The sequence below is a fragment of the Hyaena hyaena genome, unplaced genomic scaffold, assembly GCF_003009895.1.
Source record: "Hyaena hyaena isolate Hyena2069 unplaced genomic scaffold, ASM300989v1 scaffold_36, whole genome shotgun sequence".
Classification (NCBI taxonomy): domain Eukaryota; kingdom Metazoa; phylum Chordata; class Mammalia; order Carnivora; family Hyaenidae; genus Hyaena; species Hyaena hyaena.
This window is the reverse complement of record NW_024080668.1, coordinates 212,283-233,661: the sequence shown is the minus strand read 5'-3', so window position 1 is coordinate 233,661 and position 21,379 is coordinate 212,283. Positions and strand designations below refer to the sequence as shown.

General features: G+C 38.8%; 1 protein-coding gene and 1 pseudogene across 2 annotated transcripts in view; both read left to right on the top strand.

The window, feature by feature from the left end:
* CUNH11orf65 (chromosome unknown C11orf65 homolog) overlaps positions 1-21,379 on the top strand; it is a 56,550-nt gene that overhangs the window by 31,497 nt on the left and 3,674 nt on the right. For both annotated transcript variants that reach the window (XM_039229240.1, XM_039229238.1), the window contains exons 4-7: positions 827-880; positions 1,007-1,207; positions 2,890-3,020; positions 13,818-13,988. In XM_039229240.1, the coding sequence (XP_039085171.1) occupies positions 827-880; positions 1,007-1,207; positions 2,890-3,020; positions 13,818-13,988 (557 nt within the window). The remainder of the gene's footprint in view (positions 1-826; positions 881-1,006; positions 1,208-2,889; positions 3,021-13,817; positions 13,989-21,379) is intronic.
* LOC120229918 lies at positions 3,298-4,474 on the top strand (annotated as a pseudogene).

Genomic DNA, 21,379 nt, shown 5'->3' with positions numbered 1-21,379 from the left:
TTCAAGGGTCACCTGCATAAATTTTATAAATGTAAGCTAAAGATCCTGTTATAAAACATATTTTTCATGATTGAACTGTGACCCTACATATGTATGTATGTGTGTGTGTGTACACTTTTTAGTCAGGAGAAAATTATGCAAAACTTACTGTAGTCTTTCAGGCTTTATAGATTGAACAATTTAGGATAAGAAGTATTTTCTCATCTAACAGTATTATCAGAAGGTAAACTTGAACTCTTTTCTGTTAGAGGACCCAAAATTGCTTTCTCTGTTTTCCATGTGGTGCAGGGCATTACAATTTAGAAGACCACTTATATACAATGCTTATAAAACTTAAACATGGATATTTGATTTAAGAAAAGCTACTTAGGAAAGGTCATCTTCTGTTAAACTCAGATTAGTCAATCATATTTTTTTCCTCTGAATTTACCTGTAAGATGATGTTTAACATATAAATCATACACTTGAGGACTTAATTACAATTTCTGTTTTTAGAATAACAAATCACTTGGCTTTTATACTTATATGGTACACAGAAAGGAAACATAGTTTGGTATCATTTTTCCAGTTACAAAAACTGTTTTACTTATTGGATGCCCATTAGAAATTAAATCTTAAAATATATATATGTTTTTTAAATTTTTAAATGTTTATTTTTGAGGGAGAGAGAGTGTGAGCAGGGGATAAAATATATTTTAAGATAATTATTTGAGGCTTACTTTATTTCGTAAATAATCAGTATTCAGCACTGTTTTAACATGATAGAGTGAGAAGTAGTGAATAATTGATAATACAGAATGTTGAAAAGGAATATATTTTTTTACAGGCAGAGCTGCTAGATGCTGCCGCGGGCATTCACGTACGATTCAGATTAGGTGGTGTAAGTATGGGTGAATCCTTATTTGGTAATCTTAAAGCACATTTATATGAAATTTAAAAGATGTAGATTTTAAAAATCATTTTTGTAATTAGATTACAGTGGTCCTTTGAACTTTTCCAAATACAGGTTAAATTTCCACCTGATATATACTATAAAATTTTCACTCATAGACATATTGAAGATCTGTGTGCTAATAGCCCCAGAGATTATACAAAACTTCCAGCAAAATATTCATCTCATATTAAAAGTGATAATCTTGAGGAAGAGGATCATAGTGGCTGGTATCGTCGTGTAGAGAACAATGGCTGGAGGCCTGTCTCTGATACAGTAAGAATATAAAAATATTAATAATTTTATATCTTATACATTTAGTAAGTCTTTTGCCTTTTTGAAAATTAATTTTAAGATAATAAACCTTGATAATTTAACTGATAAAACTGATTATTTTAACTCTTCTCAGAGGTTACTAATACTACTTCAAGATCAACAATATCTTTTTTTTTTTACCTCTTACATTTACTCAGACTTTTAGTAATCAGCTTTGATCTAGGCCATCTTTAGATACTGTTTGGTACTCTGCAGTTTAGTATCTTTATAACAAAGCAGATTTGAAAATGTTTTTGACTCTATTAATGCTTGGACTAGTGGTGGGAATTCTTTTTAGTGTTTATTTATTTTGAGAGAGGGAGAGAGAGAAAGAGCAAGCGAGCATGAGCAGGAGAGGGGCAGAGAGAGAGGGAAAGAGAAGATCCTAACCAGGCTCCACACTGTCAGCACAGAGCCCAATATGGTCCCATCCCATGAATCGTGAGATCATGACCTGAGCCGAAATCGGGAGTCAATCACTTAACTGAGTGGGCCACCCAGGCAACCCTAGAGGTTGGAAGTTTTGAGAAAAAGATGACATTGTCTCTTACAGAGCTTGTAACAACAGATACTGGAGGAAGATCATTTGGATTGTCATGGTGTTTGAAACTTTAACATGTCTTCATATTAATTGAATAGAATGTTTTAAATATACATAGATCCTAATATCTATATGTGATTTAGGGACTTTTCCATAGATACTTCTTTTTATGGAGATAATTTCTACCTAAGGATGTTTGTAAGCTGACATTTTATAGGTTAACCTGGTCAGGTTCTACAGCTCTAAATGTCTGTTTATGTGGCCTCATATCTTCATTCAAATTTTCAGTCTGTCATATGCAGATTATAGAATGTAGCATAGTAAATATATTAAGTATGGAAAATGAAAATGATCAAGAGGTGAATCATGCATTTATTCAACAGATTTTATTGCATACCAACCATATGTCAAACATTGTACTAGATGCTAAGATACAATGGTAGATAAAATAGTCCCTTCTCTCCAGTAGTTTGCCTTTTAATTTGGGAGAGACTTAAGCAAAAGAGTTTTTCAGTACAGTGCAGTAAATATGTGCTTTAATAGAGACAAATACATAGTGCTGTGGGGGATAGAAAATTCTCCTTCTTGTTATTTAATGTGTAGTGAAGGAGAAGGAATGAACTGGAAGTAGGAAAAGAGGCAACCAGTTAGGATAGCATGTCACACAGGGAAACTACAAGCTCTTGGGACATGATAATGAGGCTTCCCTGTTATTGGAGGGTGGCTGTCCTCCTTGAGAATCAGAGTCTTCAAAGTCAGCAGCGCTGAGAGTAGGTGAGTTGGTTCTTATGAATAGAGAGTTTGTTCTTAGGAAAAACAAAACTCTACTGGAGCATGTCTGTTCATTTACCCATTCAACAAATAGTTATTAAGTACCTCAGAATGCTAGCACTTTGTTAGTCTTTCTGTGACATGTGCTCCTTAAAACTCAATGTGCTGTTCACCCATGACGTAGTAAGAAATAACCATAGAGGAGGTGTATTCTCTCCTGTTTCTGTCTTGCCATATTCCCACTGAACACACAGAACTTCTTGACTGTAGTCAAATTCCCTCATAGTCAGCATTTCAACACTCGGTATATTCGTTTTCCATTTCTCAATAGTTTTGGGTGTCTCCTGAAAATGTAGAGGTGGGAGACAGAAATGAAAGCGAGTTCCATTTCTCTAAACTGAAGAGAAGGCAAGATATGGAAAAGAAAAGAAAAATTAGAAAAATAGAATGGATGAGGAAAATGTAAGTTGATGAAATAGACTTACTACATATATACTGTTTTAAGTTCTTTTTAAAAAATGGCATCACTACGAAAAGAACTCATGTTTTTTTTAGAAGTAAGATTAAGGTTATGTTTTAAAAAATATTTAGAAACTAAGTATTTAACAAATGCCTGCTATCTGTGAGACACTGTTAATCTCTGAAATATAAAGGGGAAAAGACAGGTTGTCTTTGATCTCAAGGAAATTATAGTCTATTTAAATATCAGATATGAAAATAAGGATTCACTGAAAAGGAAGCCGAAACCTGCGCTGGATTCTCCTTTCCTCTTTCTTCCACCGTCTCCTTCTAACCACTTCTCCAGCCAGTGTCCCTCCGGCCTAGCGCCACTTTCGCCATGGCTCTCAGCGATGCTGACGTGCAGAAGCAGATAAGGCATATGATGGCTTTTATTGAACAAGAAGCCAATGAGAAAGCAGAAGAAATAGATGCAAAGGCAGAGGAAGAGTTCAACATTGAGAAAGGTCGTCTCGTGCAAACCCAAAGACTGAAGATTATGGAATAGTATGAGAAGAAAGAAAAGCAGATTGAGCAGCAGAAGAAAATTCAGATGTCTAATTTGATGAATCAAGCAAGGCTCAAAGTCCTCAGAGCGAGAGATGACCTTATTACAGACCTACTAAATGAAGCCAAACAGAGACTCAGCAAAGTGGTAAAAGATACAACCAGGTACCAGGTGCTGCTGGATGGTCTGGTGCTCCAGGGTTTGTATCAGTTGCTGGAGCCCCGAATGATTGTTCGTTGCAGGAAACAGGATTTCCCTCTGGTAAAGGCCGCAGTGCAAAAAGCAATTCCTATATACAAAATCGCCACCAAAAAAGATGTTGATGTCCAAATTGATCAAGAGGCCTACCTGCCTGAGGAAATAGCTGGTGGAGTTGAGATCTATAATGGAGATCGTAAAATAAATTTTTTTACGGCTGGATCTCATAGCCCAGCAGATGATGCCAGAAGTACGGGGAGCCTTATTTGGTGCAAATGCCAACAGGAAGTTTTTGGACTAAGCCTTCGGGAGAGGTGGAGTTGATCCATTGCTCTCCGGCTGTGATGTGGAAGTTTCTGATATTTGAAGAAACAAGATACCTGTGTGGCTTCCTCTTCGCTCTCCTAATATTCTGTATTTATCAGTGGATACCCTTCTGTAGCTAATGCCTGTGGCCTAATTGTTAACAATGAGAGCAAGTTCTGCTTAATGTAATCAGGAAACCTTCTAGCGTCTCTAAAAGTAGCACAGCTTTCATTCGCTTCTGTAGCATGGAGGTGAGGGTATCAGATGGTGGTTACGGGAGCTTCACCAAGTCTTTGCTCTTCCTCTGGTTTCAGTTCTCCACTCTAGAGGGTGACGTGTATGGTGTTCTCTGATATTAAGTCTCTGCTTTTAGGCTTAAAATGCATGGCGCTGGGGGGTGGGGGGGGCACGCATTCCTTCTAGCAGTAGTAGCTTCCCTGTTAACCTGTTCGGGCCTAGAAGTGTTCCTCATCTGTAAATGTGATTTAAAATCTAAGCCATGAATATGTTTTATTTATTAAAACAAAAGGTTTAAAAAAAAAAAAAGAAAATAAGGATTTACTCATATATCAGATAACTTGTATTTGGCCCTCCAGATCCAATCTGTATCCTTCTCAGCCCTTCTTTCTGCCCTAAGACACCGACCTGTGTGGATTACCCTAAAAATCATTCTGTCTAACAAATGTTTAAAGCCAGCCGAAAAATCAGATTGTTTACAGATTTATTTCACTGCATACCCAGAACATATCCCCACAATACTTAAAGGAACACAAAAACTTCAGTTTCCCAAATCATACAAAATTCACAATGTTGCCATATAGCAGTCAATTACCAGGCAAAGAAACAGGAAAATAGATCCCATCTTAGAAGAAAAATTAATTAGTAGTAACAGACCCACCAAAATATCTTTTGAAAATGAAGGTGAAAGAAAAACTCTTCAGGCAGATGAAAGCTGCGTTCTCTTATCATGAGCAGACCAGCACTACAAGAAAGTTTTCTGGCAGGAAGAAAATGGTTCTAGGTAGAAATCTGGATCCATGAGGAACACCAAAAGTGGTAATTATGTAAGTAAATATAAATGATTTTATTCTTACTGTTTAAATCTGTTTAAAAGGTAATTAACTATTGAACTGTACACTTAAAAATAGATAAGATGATAAATTTTATGTTACGTGGTTTTTACTACAGTTTTTAAAAGATAGGTATTAAGTTGTAAAGGAATGAATTAATATTGATATTACCAATCAAATTCTATTTAAAGTTTTATATATATATAAATAATACATATTTATATATTAAATTATATATACTTTATATATACTTTATATATAGTTATACTTTAAGTATAACTTAAAGTTATACTCCTTTTCCCTTATATTGAAAATCTTCATTTCAAACAGAATATAATTGCTTATTTTCCTGACATTACAATTAAATTGTTCCAAAGAAACCAATATAATATCAATATATGTGATGCAATTCATCACTGAATAAAGTTTTAAAAATTGTAAGTTTTTAAAGTTTTTTTACTACTTAAAGCAGAAACACTGACATTATATTGTGAAATTTATAAACTTAGAACAGTGCAAAAGTGAAAAGTATGACAATGATGCCACAGAGGTTGGAAGAGGTGAGATGGAAGTGTACCGCTAGAAGGTCCATCGTCTACATCTGAAGTAGTATAATATTGCTTAAAGGTAGACTGTGGTTGTTAAAGATGTATATTACAAACCCCAAAGCAACCATAAAATCAACAAGAGCAAGAACAAAGATGTAAATATAAGAATGAAATGATGGAAATAAAAGAGCATCATAAAAAACAATCAGTCCAAAAGAAGGGTGAACGAAGAGGGAACGAAAGAAGAGAGAGGACAAATAGAAAGCAAATAGCGTGATAAAGACTAAAATCAATCATATCATTGATAATTTTAAATATAAGTGGTCTGAGCACCCCAAATAAAGGCAGAAGTTGACAGATTGGATTAGAAAACCATATATAAGGACATAACAGTCCTAAATACTGGGTTACCTAATAACAGAGGTTTGAAATACATGAAACAAAAACTAATAGTACCAAAAGGAGAAATAGGCAAATCCAAAATCATAATCAGAGATTTCAAAGCCCTTTGATAGAACAATGATTGATAGAACAGTGGATGGTAACTTAGTCAGGCTAGAGAAGGCTTGAGCAGAACTATCAACCAACTTGACATAATTGCCATCTATAGAGTACTGTCCCCAGTAAGCACACTGCACATTCTTTGCGAATGGCAGTGAAAATCCCACCAAGTTACATTATATTCCAGGTCATAAAACAAACAACCACAGATTTGAAAGAATTAAAATCATACAAAGGAAGTTATCTGATCACAATAGAATTAAAAAAGTGATTAAAAACAGAAAAATGAATTAAAAGCAATTAAAATAATTTAAAAAATAAAAAAATTAAAAATAGTAATAGCACATAATTTTCTGGAAAAGGTCTAACTTTTTAGATATTAAACAGCATACCTCTGCATAATCCATGTGTGGAGGAAGAAGTCATAAGGGAAATTTGAAAATATTTTTGATTTAACGAAAATGAAAAAACAACATAAAAATTGGAGGATACAGCTAATGCAGTACTTAGAGAGAATTTATAGCATTAAATACTTAGATTTAAAAAGAAAGATCTCAGGACACCTGGGTGGTACAGTCGGTTAAGCATCTAACTTTGGGTCAGGTCATGATCTCATGGTTCAGAGGTTCAAGCCCTGCATCAGGCTCTGTGCTGACAGCTCAGAGCCTGGAGCCTGCTTCAGATTCTGTGTCTCCCTCTCTCTCTGCCCCTCCCCTCCTCGTGCTCTGTCTCTCTCTCAAAAATAAATAAATATTTAAAAAGAAATATCTCAAATCAGTGATTTAAGAACATAAGAACCAGTTAAAGAAGAGCAAATTAAACCCCAAGCAGTAGAAGGAAATGCTAACAGTAGAAATCAGTAATATCGCAAACAGAAAGCCATCAGCAAAAATAAAGTAAATCAAAACTTGTTTCCTTTGAAAAGAGCAATACAATTTATAAACCTCTAAATAAAATTTTAAAAAGAGAAATAACACATGTAATTCAGAAACATCGGAAATAAAAACCAGGATATTACTACCACTAGGGTGAGGGCATGCGTGGGAAAGAAGCAGAACCCTGAGACCTGGGATGGGGACATGTGGGCAGTCATAGACGAGGCTGGGAACCTTGAACCTCAGACTCTCCTTTTGGTGGAGGAAGTCCTTCCTCCCTGTTTTGAGGGAATCAGGCCTTTCCATAAAAGCTTTTCAGTGGGTGCGCCCGACATAGTTGCTGCACGTGCTTGTGCTGATTCTTAGGATTCTCTGTAATCGTCGCTCACTGCCTCCAGCCCATGGTGACAGTTATATCTCAGAACAGCCCAGAGAGGCACAAAGCCTTCTCCAGGAGGAGATGGGTTATAAATCAAAAGACTTACAAGAACTTACCAACCTCTATTAATGGGAGCCTTGGACATGTGTGTGAGAGTGGATTTTAAGGTTGCTAGGTCAGAAATTGGTTGGATTGAATTTATTGATAATGACTACAGTCACCCAGAATTGTGAATTTCATGTGTTGCTCGAGTACCCAGAAATGATGGTAATTACATAGTCTGTTTGGTTGGCTAATCAGAGCCTGAAATCAGCCAAAGCCCTACTATTACAAAAATGCCTTAACTTCTCTGGTAAACAGTAGAAGAAGGATTTCTTAAGGCTCAGGGGAATGTATATATATTTTTTCTTTTATGTGCAATCCGCTCAGCTATTCACTAGCTGTAACCCCAGGAGGCCCTAGAAAATGCAGTTTTCATCAAGTGATTAATACATGAGGGAGGCAGCAGGTATTTTTTATCTTACTGTTTTAGAGATAGCTCATGCACGTGCAAGCGGGGGAGAGGGCCAGAGGGAGAGAATCTCAGGCAGATTCCACGCTCAGCACGGAGCCTGACACAGGGCTTGATCCCACGACCCTAGAATCATGACCCGAGCCAAAACTGAGTCATCTACTCAACTAACTGAGCCACCCAGGCGCCCCAACGGGGAGAAGCAGAGTTCTTGATGAACTCTGTGGTGGCTGTTTTTACAGATGAGATGACAGTGAGTGGTGGCATTGGTTTCTTTAGCTCACTGGAATAGTGGAATTTTGAAGTGGGAGAGGTCAGGTGGTGACACATATTGCAGCTAAGTTCCTTTGATGCAGCAAATCAACACAGCCCCTCAGCCCTTGGTACGCTGCAATTGACCTGACCAGTGTTCTTTCCCATCCCAACTAGTAAACGAAAAGAGAAGCAGTTGGCATTTGCGTGGAAGGAAGAGGACGTGCCTTTCCATCCTACTCTCAGCGCTGTGTCAGCCCTCCTGCTATTTTTCCTCGGGGCTTGCACATGTCCGTCCCCACAGACCGTCATGCCTGTCCCTTACATTGGCGAACTTACACTAATCAGATGCATTGGGCAGAAAATAACTTCCCAGATGACTTAGGGGGACAGATGCACACCAGAAGGAGAGAGATACATTTTGCAACATGTTAAGGGTTTGCCACATCACTAAAGCTTACGGACATTTTGGGATAACCTTTCTAAAGTGAGAGACAAATTGCGGTGCCTTGTACTGTCCACCTTGAAGGCACACAGCACTTAGAGGGGCTCCCTGGATTTAGGGGGTGAAATATGCCACATTGGGGCATGCTGCTCCTACCCGTTTTGGGGGCAACCTGATGAGGCTACGGGGCTCCAGTGGGACATGGTGTTCTTACAAACGTGGTGGCAGGTCCATGGTGTGGTCATGTTGCCCTACCACTTGGCCTTGATGGCCAAGCAGGCCTACCAGAATCGGAAATGTGTGTGCCAGAGTGTGAACTTGTGTGTGGAGCCTCTCAAGAGTTGTAACGAGAGGATCTCAGCACAGAGGGTTTAGGAGAAAGGTAGTGCCCTGCTCTGCCAACAGCTATGTTACATATGAGGATCCGTTCTGGTTCTGCTACTGGGCCTTGGTAGAGACTGGATGCTTGGCAGTAGGATTCCAGGTGCTCTGTGATTATGAACTGACCTGGCCGTTATCTAATCCAATGAACCATAAAACTGAGAGTGAACAGCGCCATCTCCATACACAGTAGACGCGGAATGGATAAGAACGGCTCTGAGAAGGTCCAAGGGCTCTGGTAAGCTGTATGCTCGGGTCCCTTCACCCTGCTTAGGCTTCGTTGGCTCTGCATCATCCCCATGCCCTTGGCTTCAGAGGGAGTCCCCTGTGACCCACTAATAGACTACAATAGGTCTCATTCCCATGGACCTTTACAGGATTCTGGCAACATCCACATATGGACAGTCACTAGGTTACAACCCCTCATTAGGCCCAGAAAATGGCCAAAGGGTATCCTCTCAGTGAGCACAGCCAGCTTTCTACTTCACGTAGGAAGGGGAACTAGCTTGAGACTGAGATCTTATTGACTGTGCTCAGCAACTAGTAGCTTCTCAGATGATTGGGTACTTGGAATTAAATTGAAAAAGTAGTGATTGAGTTAGGGGACAGGCTTCCTGAGAATGGGCATAGAGTAAACTTGTGTCCATGTGAGTGCCCTCTGAAGGGCTTATGAGGCAGAAAGCTCTCAGTATTCAGATGGACAGAATGACCCAACCTTCGGATGTCAGTGTTTTCACCTGGCCACCTCAGTGGTTGCTCCCTAGAGCCAGGTACAGAGTGGCCGTGGGTATCGGGATGGAGACTACAGATGACTCTTAAACATGGTCTTTTCCTCATGGAGGCTGTTCTGGCTCTGTCGTCAGAGCTAGGTGTACAGCAGAGGCCGCTGCTTTGCCTCCAGCAGTGGGATGTGCTGGCTGCCTGGCGGCAGGCAGATGCTCTTGGACCCTTCCCGTGGAGAGACGGAGTCCCTTTGTAGTCACAGCGAGAAACAGATATTCTGGATGTGGATATTCTTTCTCTGCGTTACTTCTGTCACCAATACCATTTATAACAGAAGTCTTATCCATCATCATCTTATTCCGTACAACATTGCCTCTAACCAGGGAGCCCATTTGCAGCAAAAGAAGCATGATAATAGGTTGAGAACAACAAAATACACTCACCATATGTGCCATCGCTTAGAAGCAGCTGTCTCTGACAGAACAGCAGCATGATTTGCCGGCCATCAGGCCCAGCACCAGCAGTGACACCTGGTAATAAGTCGCTGCACATGAATACTAATCTGTTTTATCTCTTTTTTTCTTTCCTCTATTTACTCTCGAAACAGTCCTCATCCATAACTGAGCTCTGTTTTTCTAATTACATGGACATTTCCATCTCAAAGTCAACAGATCTTATGCTGGTTTCTTATATTCCTCATCATCAAAGTTGTTTCTTTTCAGTATTCCTCTTGGCCTCAGTTTATGACCCTGTCATTTATTTACCCAATCGTCCAAGCCAGAAAAGTAGGGGGTTAGACTTGACTTCTTACCTTTCATAAGCCCCCATGTGTAATCTGTCATAAAGTCCCATTAATTCCTCCTCCAAAGAACCTCCCAAAACTGGCATTTTTCTCCCTCCCTGCGGCAGCTTCTCATTGTTCTCCCTCCTGCATCTGCAGAGTCCTTCTGATTGGTCTCTTCGTCTCTAATCTTCTCCCCATCTCTGCATAAACACTGAAGTGATATTTCCAAAACACAGATCACCTCCTTATGAGACATGCCAGGGGCTCACCCTTACCTACATCACATGACGCTCCCTCTCCCTAGGTTGCTCTTCTCCGGCTCAGTTACATGGCAACAAGATCCATCTTTTGATACTTGGTTCGCATATCTCGTTTTCAAGCCTTCCCTGACTTACCTAGGCACAGGCACTTTTTTTGGGGTGTCCACATAGGTGTCTTACGTACTCAGTTGTCACACTTTTGCACATCTCTGTTTATTTGCCACCTCCACTGGACATAGTAGATGCTTAATGAATATGTGTTGCTTGTTGAATGAGCAAGTGAGTGAGTGAATCCTTATAACTGGATGTTGTAGTTTCCTTTTTGTAAGGTTGCAGTAGGTGAAGAAGAAATGTTCATGGGATTGAGCCCTGCGTTGGGCTCTATGCTGACAGCATGGAGCCTGCTTGGAATTCTCTCTCTCCCTCTCTCTCTGTCCCTCCACACTGGTGCATGTGCACTCTCTCTCTTTCCCTCCCTCCCACTCTCTCTCTCAAAATAAATGAATATTAAAAAAAAAAACCCACTTCAATTCTTACTAGGTCTTCCGCATTTTAACTTCTTCCCCTGTTGGTATATTCAGAAAAACATTTTTATGTTTTTCCTTTTAACTTTTTTTTTTACATTTATTTCTTACAGAGAGACAGTGTGAGCAGGGGAGGGTCAGAGAGAGGGAGATACAGAATCGGAAACAGGCTCCAGGCTCTGAGCAGCTGTCAGCACAGAGCCTGACACAGGGCTCGAACCCACGAACCGCGAGATCATGACCTGAGCTGAAGTCGGATGCTTAACCAACTGAGCCACTCAGGCGCCCCCACTCTCTTTAACTTTTCTATCATAGAAAGAATAGGAGAACATTTTAAAATGGACATATTGCAACATTACCTATAAAGCCAAAGTTTATATTGTTTTTGTTTTAAATACCACTCATTTATTTTAAGACAAGTTATGATTATTATAAGATAATCTTCTGGGGGCGCCTGGGTGGCTTAGTCGGTTAAGCGTCCGACTTTCGCTTAGGTCATGATCTCGCGGTTCGTGGGTTCGAGCCCAGCGTCGGGCTCTGTGCTGACTGCCAGCTCAGAGCCTGGAGCCTACTTCAGAGTCTGTATCTCCCTCTCTCTCTGACCCTCCCCTGCTCACGCTCTCTCTCTCTCTCTCTCTCTCTCCTAGAAATAAATAAAAAATATATATATTAAAAAAAAGATAATCTTCTGGTCACTATTGTTTGAAATTGTATTCTACTTGCTACTCTTGTTTGAGTACTATTATAGCCTACTTAACTATAAATAGTGACTTATATTTGAAGAGTTTAAAACAATTAAATTATTGGAATGAGTATTATAATACTCTTTAAAACCAATCACCTTTCTATATATCCTTGGTGAGAGCAAAAATAGTAACTGAACTCTTGTAAATCACTGTTGTCAAAGGAAAAATAAATATCATCCACGTTTCCAAATCTAATCTCAAGTGTACATTTGCAAAGGTAAAATGTGGAGGAACTCACAAAAAATGCTCTCACTCTTAGCCTTCCAGAAGTTTCTGATTTCTAAATGCATTTTTGTTGTGACGTGAGCATTAGTTCATAAACCTGGACCATCCATTGGGTACCATCATTCATTCATTCATTCATTCATTCATTTGGTACATACTTTTTTTTTTTTTTTTTTTTGAGTGTCTATTATGTTCAGGGAATTTGGGTAGAAGATGGCAGGTTTCACAAAGGAATCCCACCTCTGTACACAGCGCTTTGCAATTGGGGGTGGTAGAAAGATTGTGAATTCATACTTTCTTAGATTTCTGCTCATACTAACCAATATAAATCGAGAGGCATGTTCCTGCTTTTATGAAATTAGCTCTCATGGGTCATTATCCCTTTAAAGTTTGAGAAAGCAGACACTTGATGAGGGCAGAGACATATCTTGTCACTGCGCTCTCCCCTGCCATCCAGGAATTGGTAAGCCTTCTTTACTGAATGCTTACAATGTGCCAGTCATCATTCCAAATGCTTGTATAGGGACTTACACGTCTGCACCCCTCAAGAATGCTAAGGAGTGTTGGGATTACCACTTTAAAGTAATCTAAAGCCTAGGCTAGATTAATAACCTAATCTAAAGACTAGGTCATTTGGCAAAAGTCATAGAGCTGGTAAATCACAGAAGCAAGACTCAAAGCCATAGTTGGATGTCGGAGGCCTACCCAGCTCTAGGCTACCACCATGCCACTCCCTAATCAATGTGAATTAATAAATGAAAACAACTTCAGAGTGAGTTAACTTTAAAAATGGAATAAGATGTAGATCTTAAATGTAGATCTTAAAATGAAAAAACCAAAGAAAAAGGCTGTTTTGTAATATTCTTTGTGAGGAATGCTAACCTACACACTTAGCTCACATTTTGTGGATGCATTCATTTATGTGCTCAGACTACCATAAGACAGAATGGTGCTGCCCAAGAAATCTGGACTTGGAGTCATTCAGACACTGTCTCTGGCGTCTGTATTTACTATGTACATGATCTTGAACAATTTAAGTTCTCCAGCTCTCAATTTCCTCATTCATAAAATGGGAATAAAAATAGCTGTGTCTTTTTAAAGTGAATTAAACACGATAATGTATGAAAAGTACTTGACACAAAAAAAGATGTTACCATCTTGTCTTCCCTTTGCCTCTCCGTCCCTTCCTCTTTCCTGTTCCCCTCTCCTTTCCTCTTCTTACCCACCATTAGCCACGTGACCTCATAAAAGTCAGTCAGCTCTTCCAGGACATAATTTCTCTCCTATAAGACTAGAGGACTAGTTATTTGCTCTCCAAGATTCTTTGACTCTATAATTCTGATTCAGTTAATAACTTGGTTTTTCATTGTATCGTAACAGCCCTATGTACTGGTCTAAATGTATTTGAGTTAAGCAGGGTGAAAACTTGGTTTAAATATGTATATTTTTACATTTATATTAACTGCATCTACTAGAAATCACCTGTTTGACAAGGTTCATATCTTCCTTCCCTTCCCCCATTTAGGTACTACGCAGGAAACCTAGAGGCCAGGTCAACAAATGCTAAAACTCTAGATTTAATTCACACAGCAACGAAAGGGCTAATGAGAGCTCTCGAAATCGGTGGAATCGATTCTGTGATGGAATGGGAGGTGGACGAAGTGCTGAACTGGACCAACGCACTCAACTTTGATGAGTAAATACGTGCTTCTTGTTTGGGGAGCAGGGCAGGCCTCGTGTGTTTTTGTTTCCACTCCCATGTCAAATCTTGGGCCCACAAACATAATACTTATTTTTTTTTTAGAAGAGTATTGTTTGTTTAGAATAAAGAAGAACTGAAGGATATAAAAAAGATGATGTGGGGCGCCTGGGTGGCTTAGTCGGTTAAGCATCCGACTTTCGCTTAGGTCATGATCTCGCGGTTCGTGGGTTCGAGCCCCGCGTCGGGCTCTGTGCTGACTGCCAGCTCGGAGCCTGGAGCCTGTTTCAGTCTGTGACTCCCTCTCTCTCTGACCCTCTCCTGCTCGTGCTGTCTGTCTCTCTCTCTCTCTCCTAGAAATAAAAAAAAAAAAAAGATGATGTAAAAGTAGAAAAAAATTAGACCAAAGTCTTCTTGTTTTAAATGTTTATTTTTGAGAGACAGAGACCGAGACAGATGGGGAGGTGCAGAGAGAGAGAGAGGAACAGAAGATCCAAAACAGCTTCTGCACTGTCAGCACAGAGCCTGATGCAGGTCTCGAATTCACAAACCACGAGATCATGACCTGAGCCAAAGTTGGACACTTAACCGACTAAGCCACCCAGGCGCTCCTAGGTGTTTGGTTTTTTTTTTCATTGAAGTGTAGTCAACTTACAATGTTCTATGAGTTTTAGGTCTATAACATAGTGATTCACTAATTGTATATATAGCTCAGTGCTCACTGCATGAAGTGCAGTCCCCATCTGTCACCATATAGCTTTATTACAACGGTATTGACTGCATCCCTGATGCTGTACTTTTCCCCTCTGTGACTTCTTTATTTTGTAACTGGACATTTGTACCTCATGATCCCCTTGATCTGTTTCACCCATCCTGCCACTCACCTCCTAACCACCACCAATTCTATTTTCTGTTTGTTCATTTGTTTGGTTTCTTAGATACCATACAAAGTGAAATCTTATCGTACTTGTCTTTCTCTGTCTGACTTTTTTCACGTAGCAATATACCTTCTAGGTTCATCCATATTTCATGACATAGTTCATGACATATGTGGTTGACATCCACATATGTCAAGAGCTCATTTTATGGCTGAGTATTATTTCACTATGTGTGTGCCTGTGTGTGTGTGTATACACCACCTCTTTATCCATTCATCCATCAGTGGACACTTGGGTTGCCTCCATATTGTGGCTACTATAAATAATGCTGCAATAAACATACATATCTTTTCAAATTCATAGATTTTTTTTCTTTTGGAAATACCCGGTAGTGAAATTACTGGATCAAATGGTATTTCTCTTTTTAAGTTTTAGGGACATCCATACTGTTTTCCACAGTGGTGCACCAATTTACATTCCTATCAACAGTGCAAGAAGATTTCCTTTTTTCCACATCCTCACCAACAGTTACTGTTTCTTGTCATTCTGATTCTAGCCACAAGTAGAAGGTGATACCTCATTGTGGTTTTAATTTGCATTTGGCTGATGATTAGTGATGTTGAACATCTTTTCATATGTTTGTTGGCCATCTGTATGTCTACTTTGAAAAAAAATGTTTATTCATGTGTCTTCTGCCCATTTTTAATTCTTGTTTTTTGTGTATTGAGGTGTATAAGCTCTTAATATATTTTGGATATTAATCCCTTATTATATATTTCATCTGTAAATATCTCCCATTCAATAGGTTGCCTTTTTGTTTTGTTTACAGTTTACTTTGCTGTGTAAAAACTTTTTATTTTGGTGTAATCCCAGTAGTTTATTTTTGGTTTTGTTTTCGTTGCCTGAGGAGACATAGCTAGAAAAATGTTGCTAAGGCCAATATGGAGAAATAACTGCCTATTTTTTTTTCTAGGAGATTTGTAGTTTTAGGTCTCACATTTAGGTCTGTAAGCATTTTGAGGGTTTTTTTCTGTGCAGTTTGAAAAAGTGGCCCAGCTTCATTCTTTTGCATGTAGCTGTCCAGTTTTCCCAGCACTATTTATTGAAGAGAATATTGTATATTCTTTTTTCCTTTGCCATAGATTACTTAATCATATAAACATGAGTTTATTTCTGGTTCCATATCCCATACCATTGATTTATGTGTCTGTTTTTGTGCCAGTACCATCCTGTTTTAACTACTGTAGCTTTGTGTAGTGTATTTTGAAATCTCAGATTGTAATAGCTCCAGCTTTGTTCTTTCTCAAGATTGCTTTGGCTATTTGGGGTCTTTTGTGGTTCCATATGAATTGTAGGATTATATGTTCTAGTTCTGTGAATAATGCTGTTGGTATTTTGATAGGGATTGCATTAAATCTGTAGATTGCTTTGGGTGGTATGAACATTTTAACGACATTAATCTTCTAAAGTATGAACATGGTATATCTTTCCATGTGTGTTGTTTTCATTTTCTTTCATCTCCGTCTTACAGTTTTAAGAGTATGGGTCTTTCACCTCGTTGGTTAAGTTTATTCCTAGATATCTTTTTCTTTTTGGTACAATTATACATGGAATTCTTTTCCTAATTTCTCTTTCTGCTACTTCATTATTAGTGCCTAGAAATGCAACAGATTTTTGTATAATATTAATTTTGCATTCTGCAAATTTACGGATTCATTTATGAGTTCTAATAGGTTTTTGGTGGAGTCTTTCAGGTTTTCTATATGTATTATCATGTCAACTGCAAATAGTGACAGTTTTACTTCTTCCTTACCGATTTAGATGCCTTTTATTTCTTTTTTTTTTTTTTTAAATATTTTATTTATTTCTAGGAGAGAGAGAGAGAGAGACAGCGTGAGCAGGGGAGGCTCAGAGAGAGAGGGAGTCACAGACTCTGAAACAGGCTCCAGGCTCTGAGCTGGCAGTCAGCACAGAGCCCGACGAGGGGCTCGAACCCACGAACCGCGAGATCATGACCTAAGCGAAAGTCAGACTCTTAACTGACTAAGCCACCCAGGCGCCCCTAGATGCCTTTTATTTCTTGTTTGGTTGCTGCAGCTAGGACTTCCAGTACTGTGTTGAATAAAAGTGGTGAGAGTGGACATTCTTGCTTTGTTCCTGATTTTAGAAGAAAGACTCTCAGTTTTTCACCATTGTTAGCTATGGGTTTTTCATATTAGTTTTTATTATATTAAGGTATGTTCCCTCTAAACCCACTTGGTTGAGAGATTTTTTTTTTTAAATGATGAATGATGTTATATTTTGTCAAATGGTTTTTTTCCATCTGTTGAGAGTATCATATGTTTTTTTTTCCTTCTTATTGTTAACATGATGTATCATATTGATTTACAACTACTGAACTACTCTTGTGCCACTTGATTGTGGTGAATTATCCTTTCAAAGTATTACCAAATTCAGTTTGTTAGTATTTTGTTGAGGATTTTTACATGTGTGTCATCAGGTAAATTAGCCCATTGTTATGTTTTGTATTTCTGTCACGTCTGACTGGTTTTGGTATCAGGGTAATGCTGGCCTCACAGAATGAATTTGGAAGTTTGCCTTTCTCATCTATTTTTTGGAACAGTTTGAGAAGAAGAATAGATTTAACTCTTCTTTAAATGTTTGGTAGAGGCCCCTGGATGGCTCAGTAACTTAAGCATGCAACTTCAGCTCAGATCATGATATGGTTTGTGGGTTCAAGCCCAGCATCTGGCTCTGTGCTGACAGCTCAGAGCTTGGCGCCTGCTTCAAATTCTGTGTCTCCCTCTCTCTTTGCCCCTCCCCTGCTTGCATTCTGTCTGTCTCTCTCTCAAAAATAAATATTAAAAAAGTTTTTTTAATGTTTGGTAGAATTCACATGTAAAGCCATATAGTCATGGACTTTCGTTTGTTGGGAGTTGTTTGATTACCACTTCAATTTCATAACTAGTAATTGATGTGTTCAAATTTTTCTATTTCCTCCTCATTTAATTTTAGAACATCATATGTTTCTGGGAATTTATCCATTTCTTCCAGATTGTCCAATTTGTTGGAATATAATTTTACATAATATTCTCTTATAATCTTTTATATTTCCGGTGTCTGCTGTAATTTCTGATTACATTTCTGATTTTATTCTCTTTTTTTCTTGATGAGTCTAAAGGTTTATCAATTTTGTTGATCTTTTCAAAGAACTACATCTTGGTTTCATTGATCCTTTCTATTTTTCTTTTAGTCTCTATGTTATTTAGTTCCTCTCTAATCTTGATTATTTTTTCCTTCTACTGGCTTTGGGCTTAGTTTGTTCTTTTTTTAGTTCCTTAGGTGTAAGGTTGGGTTGTTTGAGATTTTTCTTGTTTCTTGAGGTAGGCCTATATTATTATACACTTCTCTCTTAGAACTGCTTCTGCTGCATCCCACTGATTTTGGACTGTTGTGCTTCATTTTCATGTTTCCAAGTATTTTTTTATTTCCTCTGATTTCTTGGTTGACCCATTGGTTGTTTAGTAGTATGTTGTTAGGTTCCATGTGTTAGTGATTTTTCAAAGTTTTTTTTTTTTTTTTTTTTAATTATTTCTAGTTTCATACTGTTGTGGTCAGAAAAGATGCTTGATGGGGCACCTGGATGGCCCAGTCGTTTAAACATCTGACTTCGGCGCAGGTCATGATCTCACGGTTCATGGGTTCAAGCCCCATGTTGGGCTCTGTGCAGACAGACAGCTCCGAGCCTGGAGCCTGCTTCAGATTCTGTATCTCCCTCTTTCTCTGCCCTTCCCCCACTTGCACTTTGTCTCTCAAAAATAAATAAATGTTAAAAATTTTTAAAGAAAAAAAAAGATGCTTGATGTGATTTAAATCTTCTTAAATTTATTGAGACTTCTTTTCTGGCCTGACTTTGTAGCCTAACATGTGATCTGTCTTGGAATGCCCTTTGTGCATGCACTTGAAAAGAATACATATTCTGCATTTGCATGGAATTTTCCCTCTACATCTCTTAGGTTTGTCTGGTCTAACATGTTGTTCAGAGCCACTGTTTTCTTACTGATTTTCCTTCTGGGCACTCTGTCCATTGACATAGATGCCGTGTTAAAATCTCCTAGTATTAGTGTCTATTTCTCCCTTTCTGTCTGTTAACATTTGCTGGGTGCTTCTGTGTTAAGTGCAGAGATATTGACAATGGTTGTATCATCTTGTTGGATTGATCCCTTCATTGTTACGTAATGCCATTCTTTGTCTCTTGCTGCTGTCTTTGTTTTAAGGCTGTCTTATCTGATATAAATATTGCTACCCTTGCTTTTTTTCTCCTTCCATTCACATTATTCCATGCCTTCACATTCAGTCTATATGTGTCTTTAGTTTGAAGTGATTTCTTATAGGCAGCATATAGATGGGGTTTGTTTTTTAATCCATTTCCTCACCCTGTGCGTTTTGATGGGAGTACCTAGTCGATTTTCATTTAAAGTACTTATTGATAGGTAAGCACTTATTGCCATTTTGTTAATTTTTTTCTGGGTGTTTTTGTAGTTCTTTTCTGTTCCTTTCCTGATCTCTTGCTTTCTTCCCTTGTGTGGTTTGATGGCTTTCTTTAGTGCTGTGCTACAGTATTCTAACTTTTCCTATTGAGCCCTGGAAACAAAAGTTTCCCAGGAATCCAGCATGATTATTTGGAAATATTAACATTACTGAGCTCAAGCTACTGATTATCGCAGGCCAGAACAAACTTGCGAAGACCTTCCCCTACTAATGGCAGATGTTAGGTGTAAGTACCTTCCCCACAGTGTATTTATTGTCCACAGCATGCTCTGTGTTAGATCTTTGTAGGCATTTAGAGATTTGCAGCTGTCTTAATGACACCTTGTTTGTTGAGAATTTCAGAGTCTGACATTTTTCTCTTCAGGAAGATTGGTAGCCACTAAAACCTGCAGAGAGTTTTCAATAGTCAGACCATTAGAGTGACAGAAGTGTATTGAACATTGAAATCAAATGGTACAAGCCAGTTTCTCCCCAGATGGCTTGTGTGCTAGCCCCTGGTGTGACAGCTGGGCCCTCCGCTGGGAACAGTCATGTGCGTCTTCTGATGCACATTACAGCAGTACCACCTGAATACATTATTGTTATTACTTTGAAGAATAGGCAAAGCTGACTTAACTCTTGGACTCCAGGACACTGATGAGTACTGTTGCCCTTCGTGGTGTCCAGAGATATGTTGCTGCAGGCACTTAGCATGTAAAACAACCCTTGCATTAGCATCCTTGCATCACCACATGGTGGCCGCTGTGACTGTTGCTGGCATTTATCCTGCTGCATTCCAGGGTCATATTCTCTATGAAGATGGATGTCCCTCTTCCAGCGTCTTCGTATTTTTCAGAACTGCAAGTGAATTTTGACGTAGCCTGTTAAGGGGTCAGCTGCTGGATTAGCCTAGTCTCCTGACAGTCTGTGAATCCTGTTGGTGAGCGCTCTTTGCCCGTGTGTGTTGGGGGTCATCTCTGTGTCTGAAGCTGCTCCTTTGATATCTAAGAAATGTAATTATGTGGCCTTTCTAGCCAGGGACTTTTCCTGGACCATTAAGATGTTAAATGTATGCCTCTCTGGGGTGCCTGGGTGGCTCAGTTGGTTAAGCATCCAGCTTCAGCTCAGGTCATGATCTCACAGTTCCTGAGTTAGAGTCCTGCGTGGGGCTCTGTGCTGACGGTGTGGAGCCTGGAGCCTGGAGCCTGCTTCAGATTCTGTGTCTCCCTCTCCCTCTCTCTCTCTCTCCCTTTCCCCTGCTCACTCTCTCTCAAAAATAAATAACAATTTTAAAAAATGCATACTTCTGAGGGATTCACTATAGATTCCACATACACTTTATTCTATAAAAATATACCAAAAATATCTTAGTAGGAAAGACAGATGAGCTCTATGATATATGCAGCGTGAAAGTGCTCTCATTAGATTGTTCCTTCTATTTGTAAAACTTAGATTTCTTATTGGTTACAGCTGGTGTGTTCATTATGGAAAAAGATTTTTTATCAATTTTTATCAATTAAATAAATTCATGCCCTAATCTCAGGTAGAGGAGGGTTATCAATCAGCTTTAGAGATATGTTTGTGCTTCCGACTATTAGGTGGTAGAATATAATTGATGAAGGACCTTTATCTTGTTTTCTTGAAAGTGGAGTGAAAACTTGGAGTATATGAACCCAAGGAAGCAGGATGATTGACCATCAACACCTGACAGTGCTCCTGTCTGAGCAACCACTGAGGACAGAATTGGCCTAAATTATTTTCTTACGCTTGATCTTAGCCAAAAGGACAAGAAGCGATATAAATTATTTTTTTAAGTTTATGTATTTATTTTGAAAGAGAGACAGCAAGAGCTGGATTTTTTTCATGTGACAGTAACCCAGGAGCGTCCCATTTAAGGCTCTAAAGTACTTGGAGCAACAACAGGTACCAGTAACAGGAAGGAGACAACTCAGACACAATACTTTGTTTTAATTCAATACT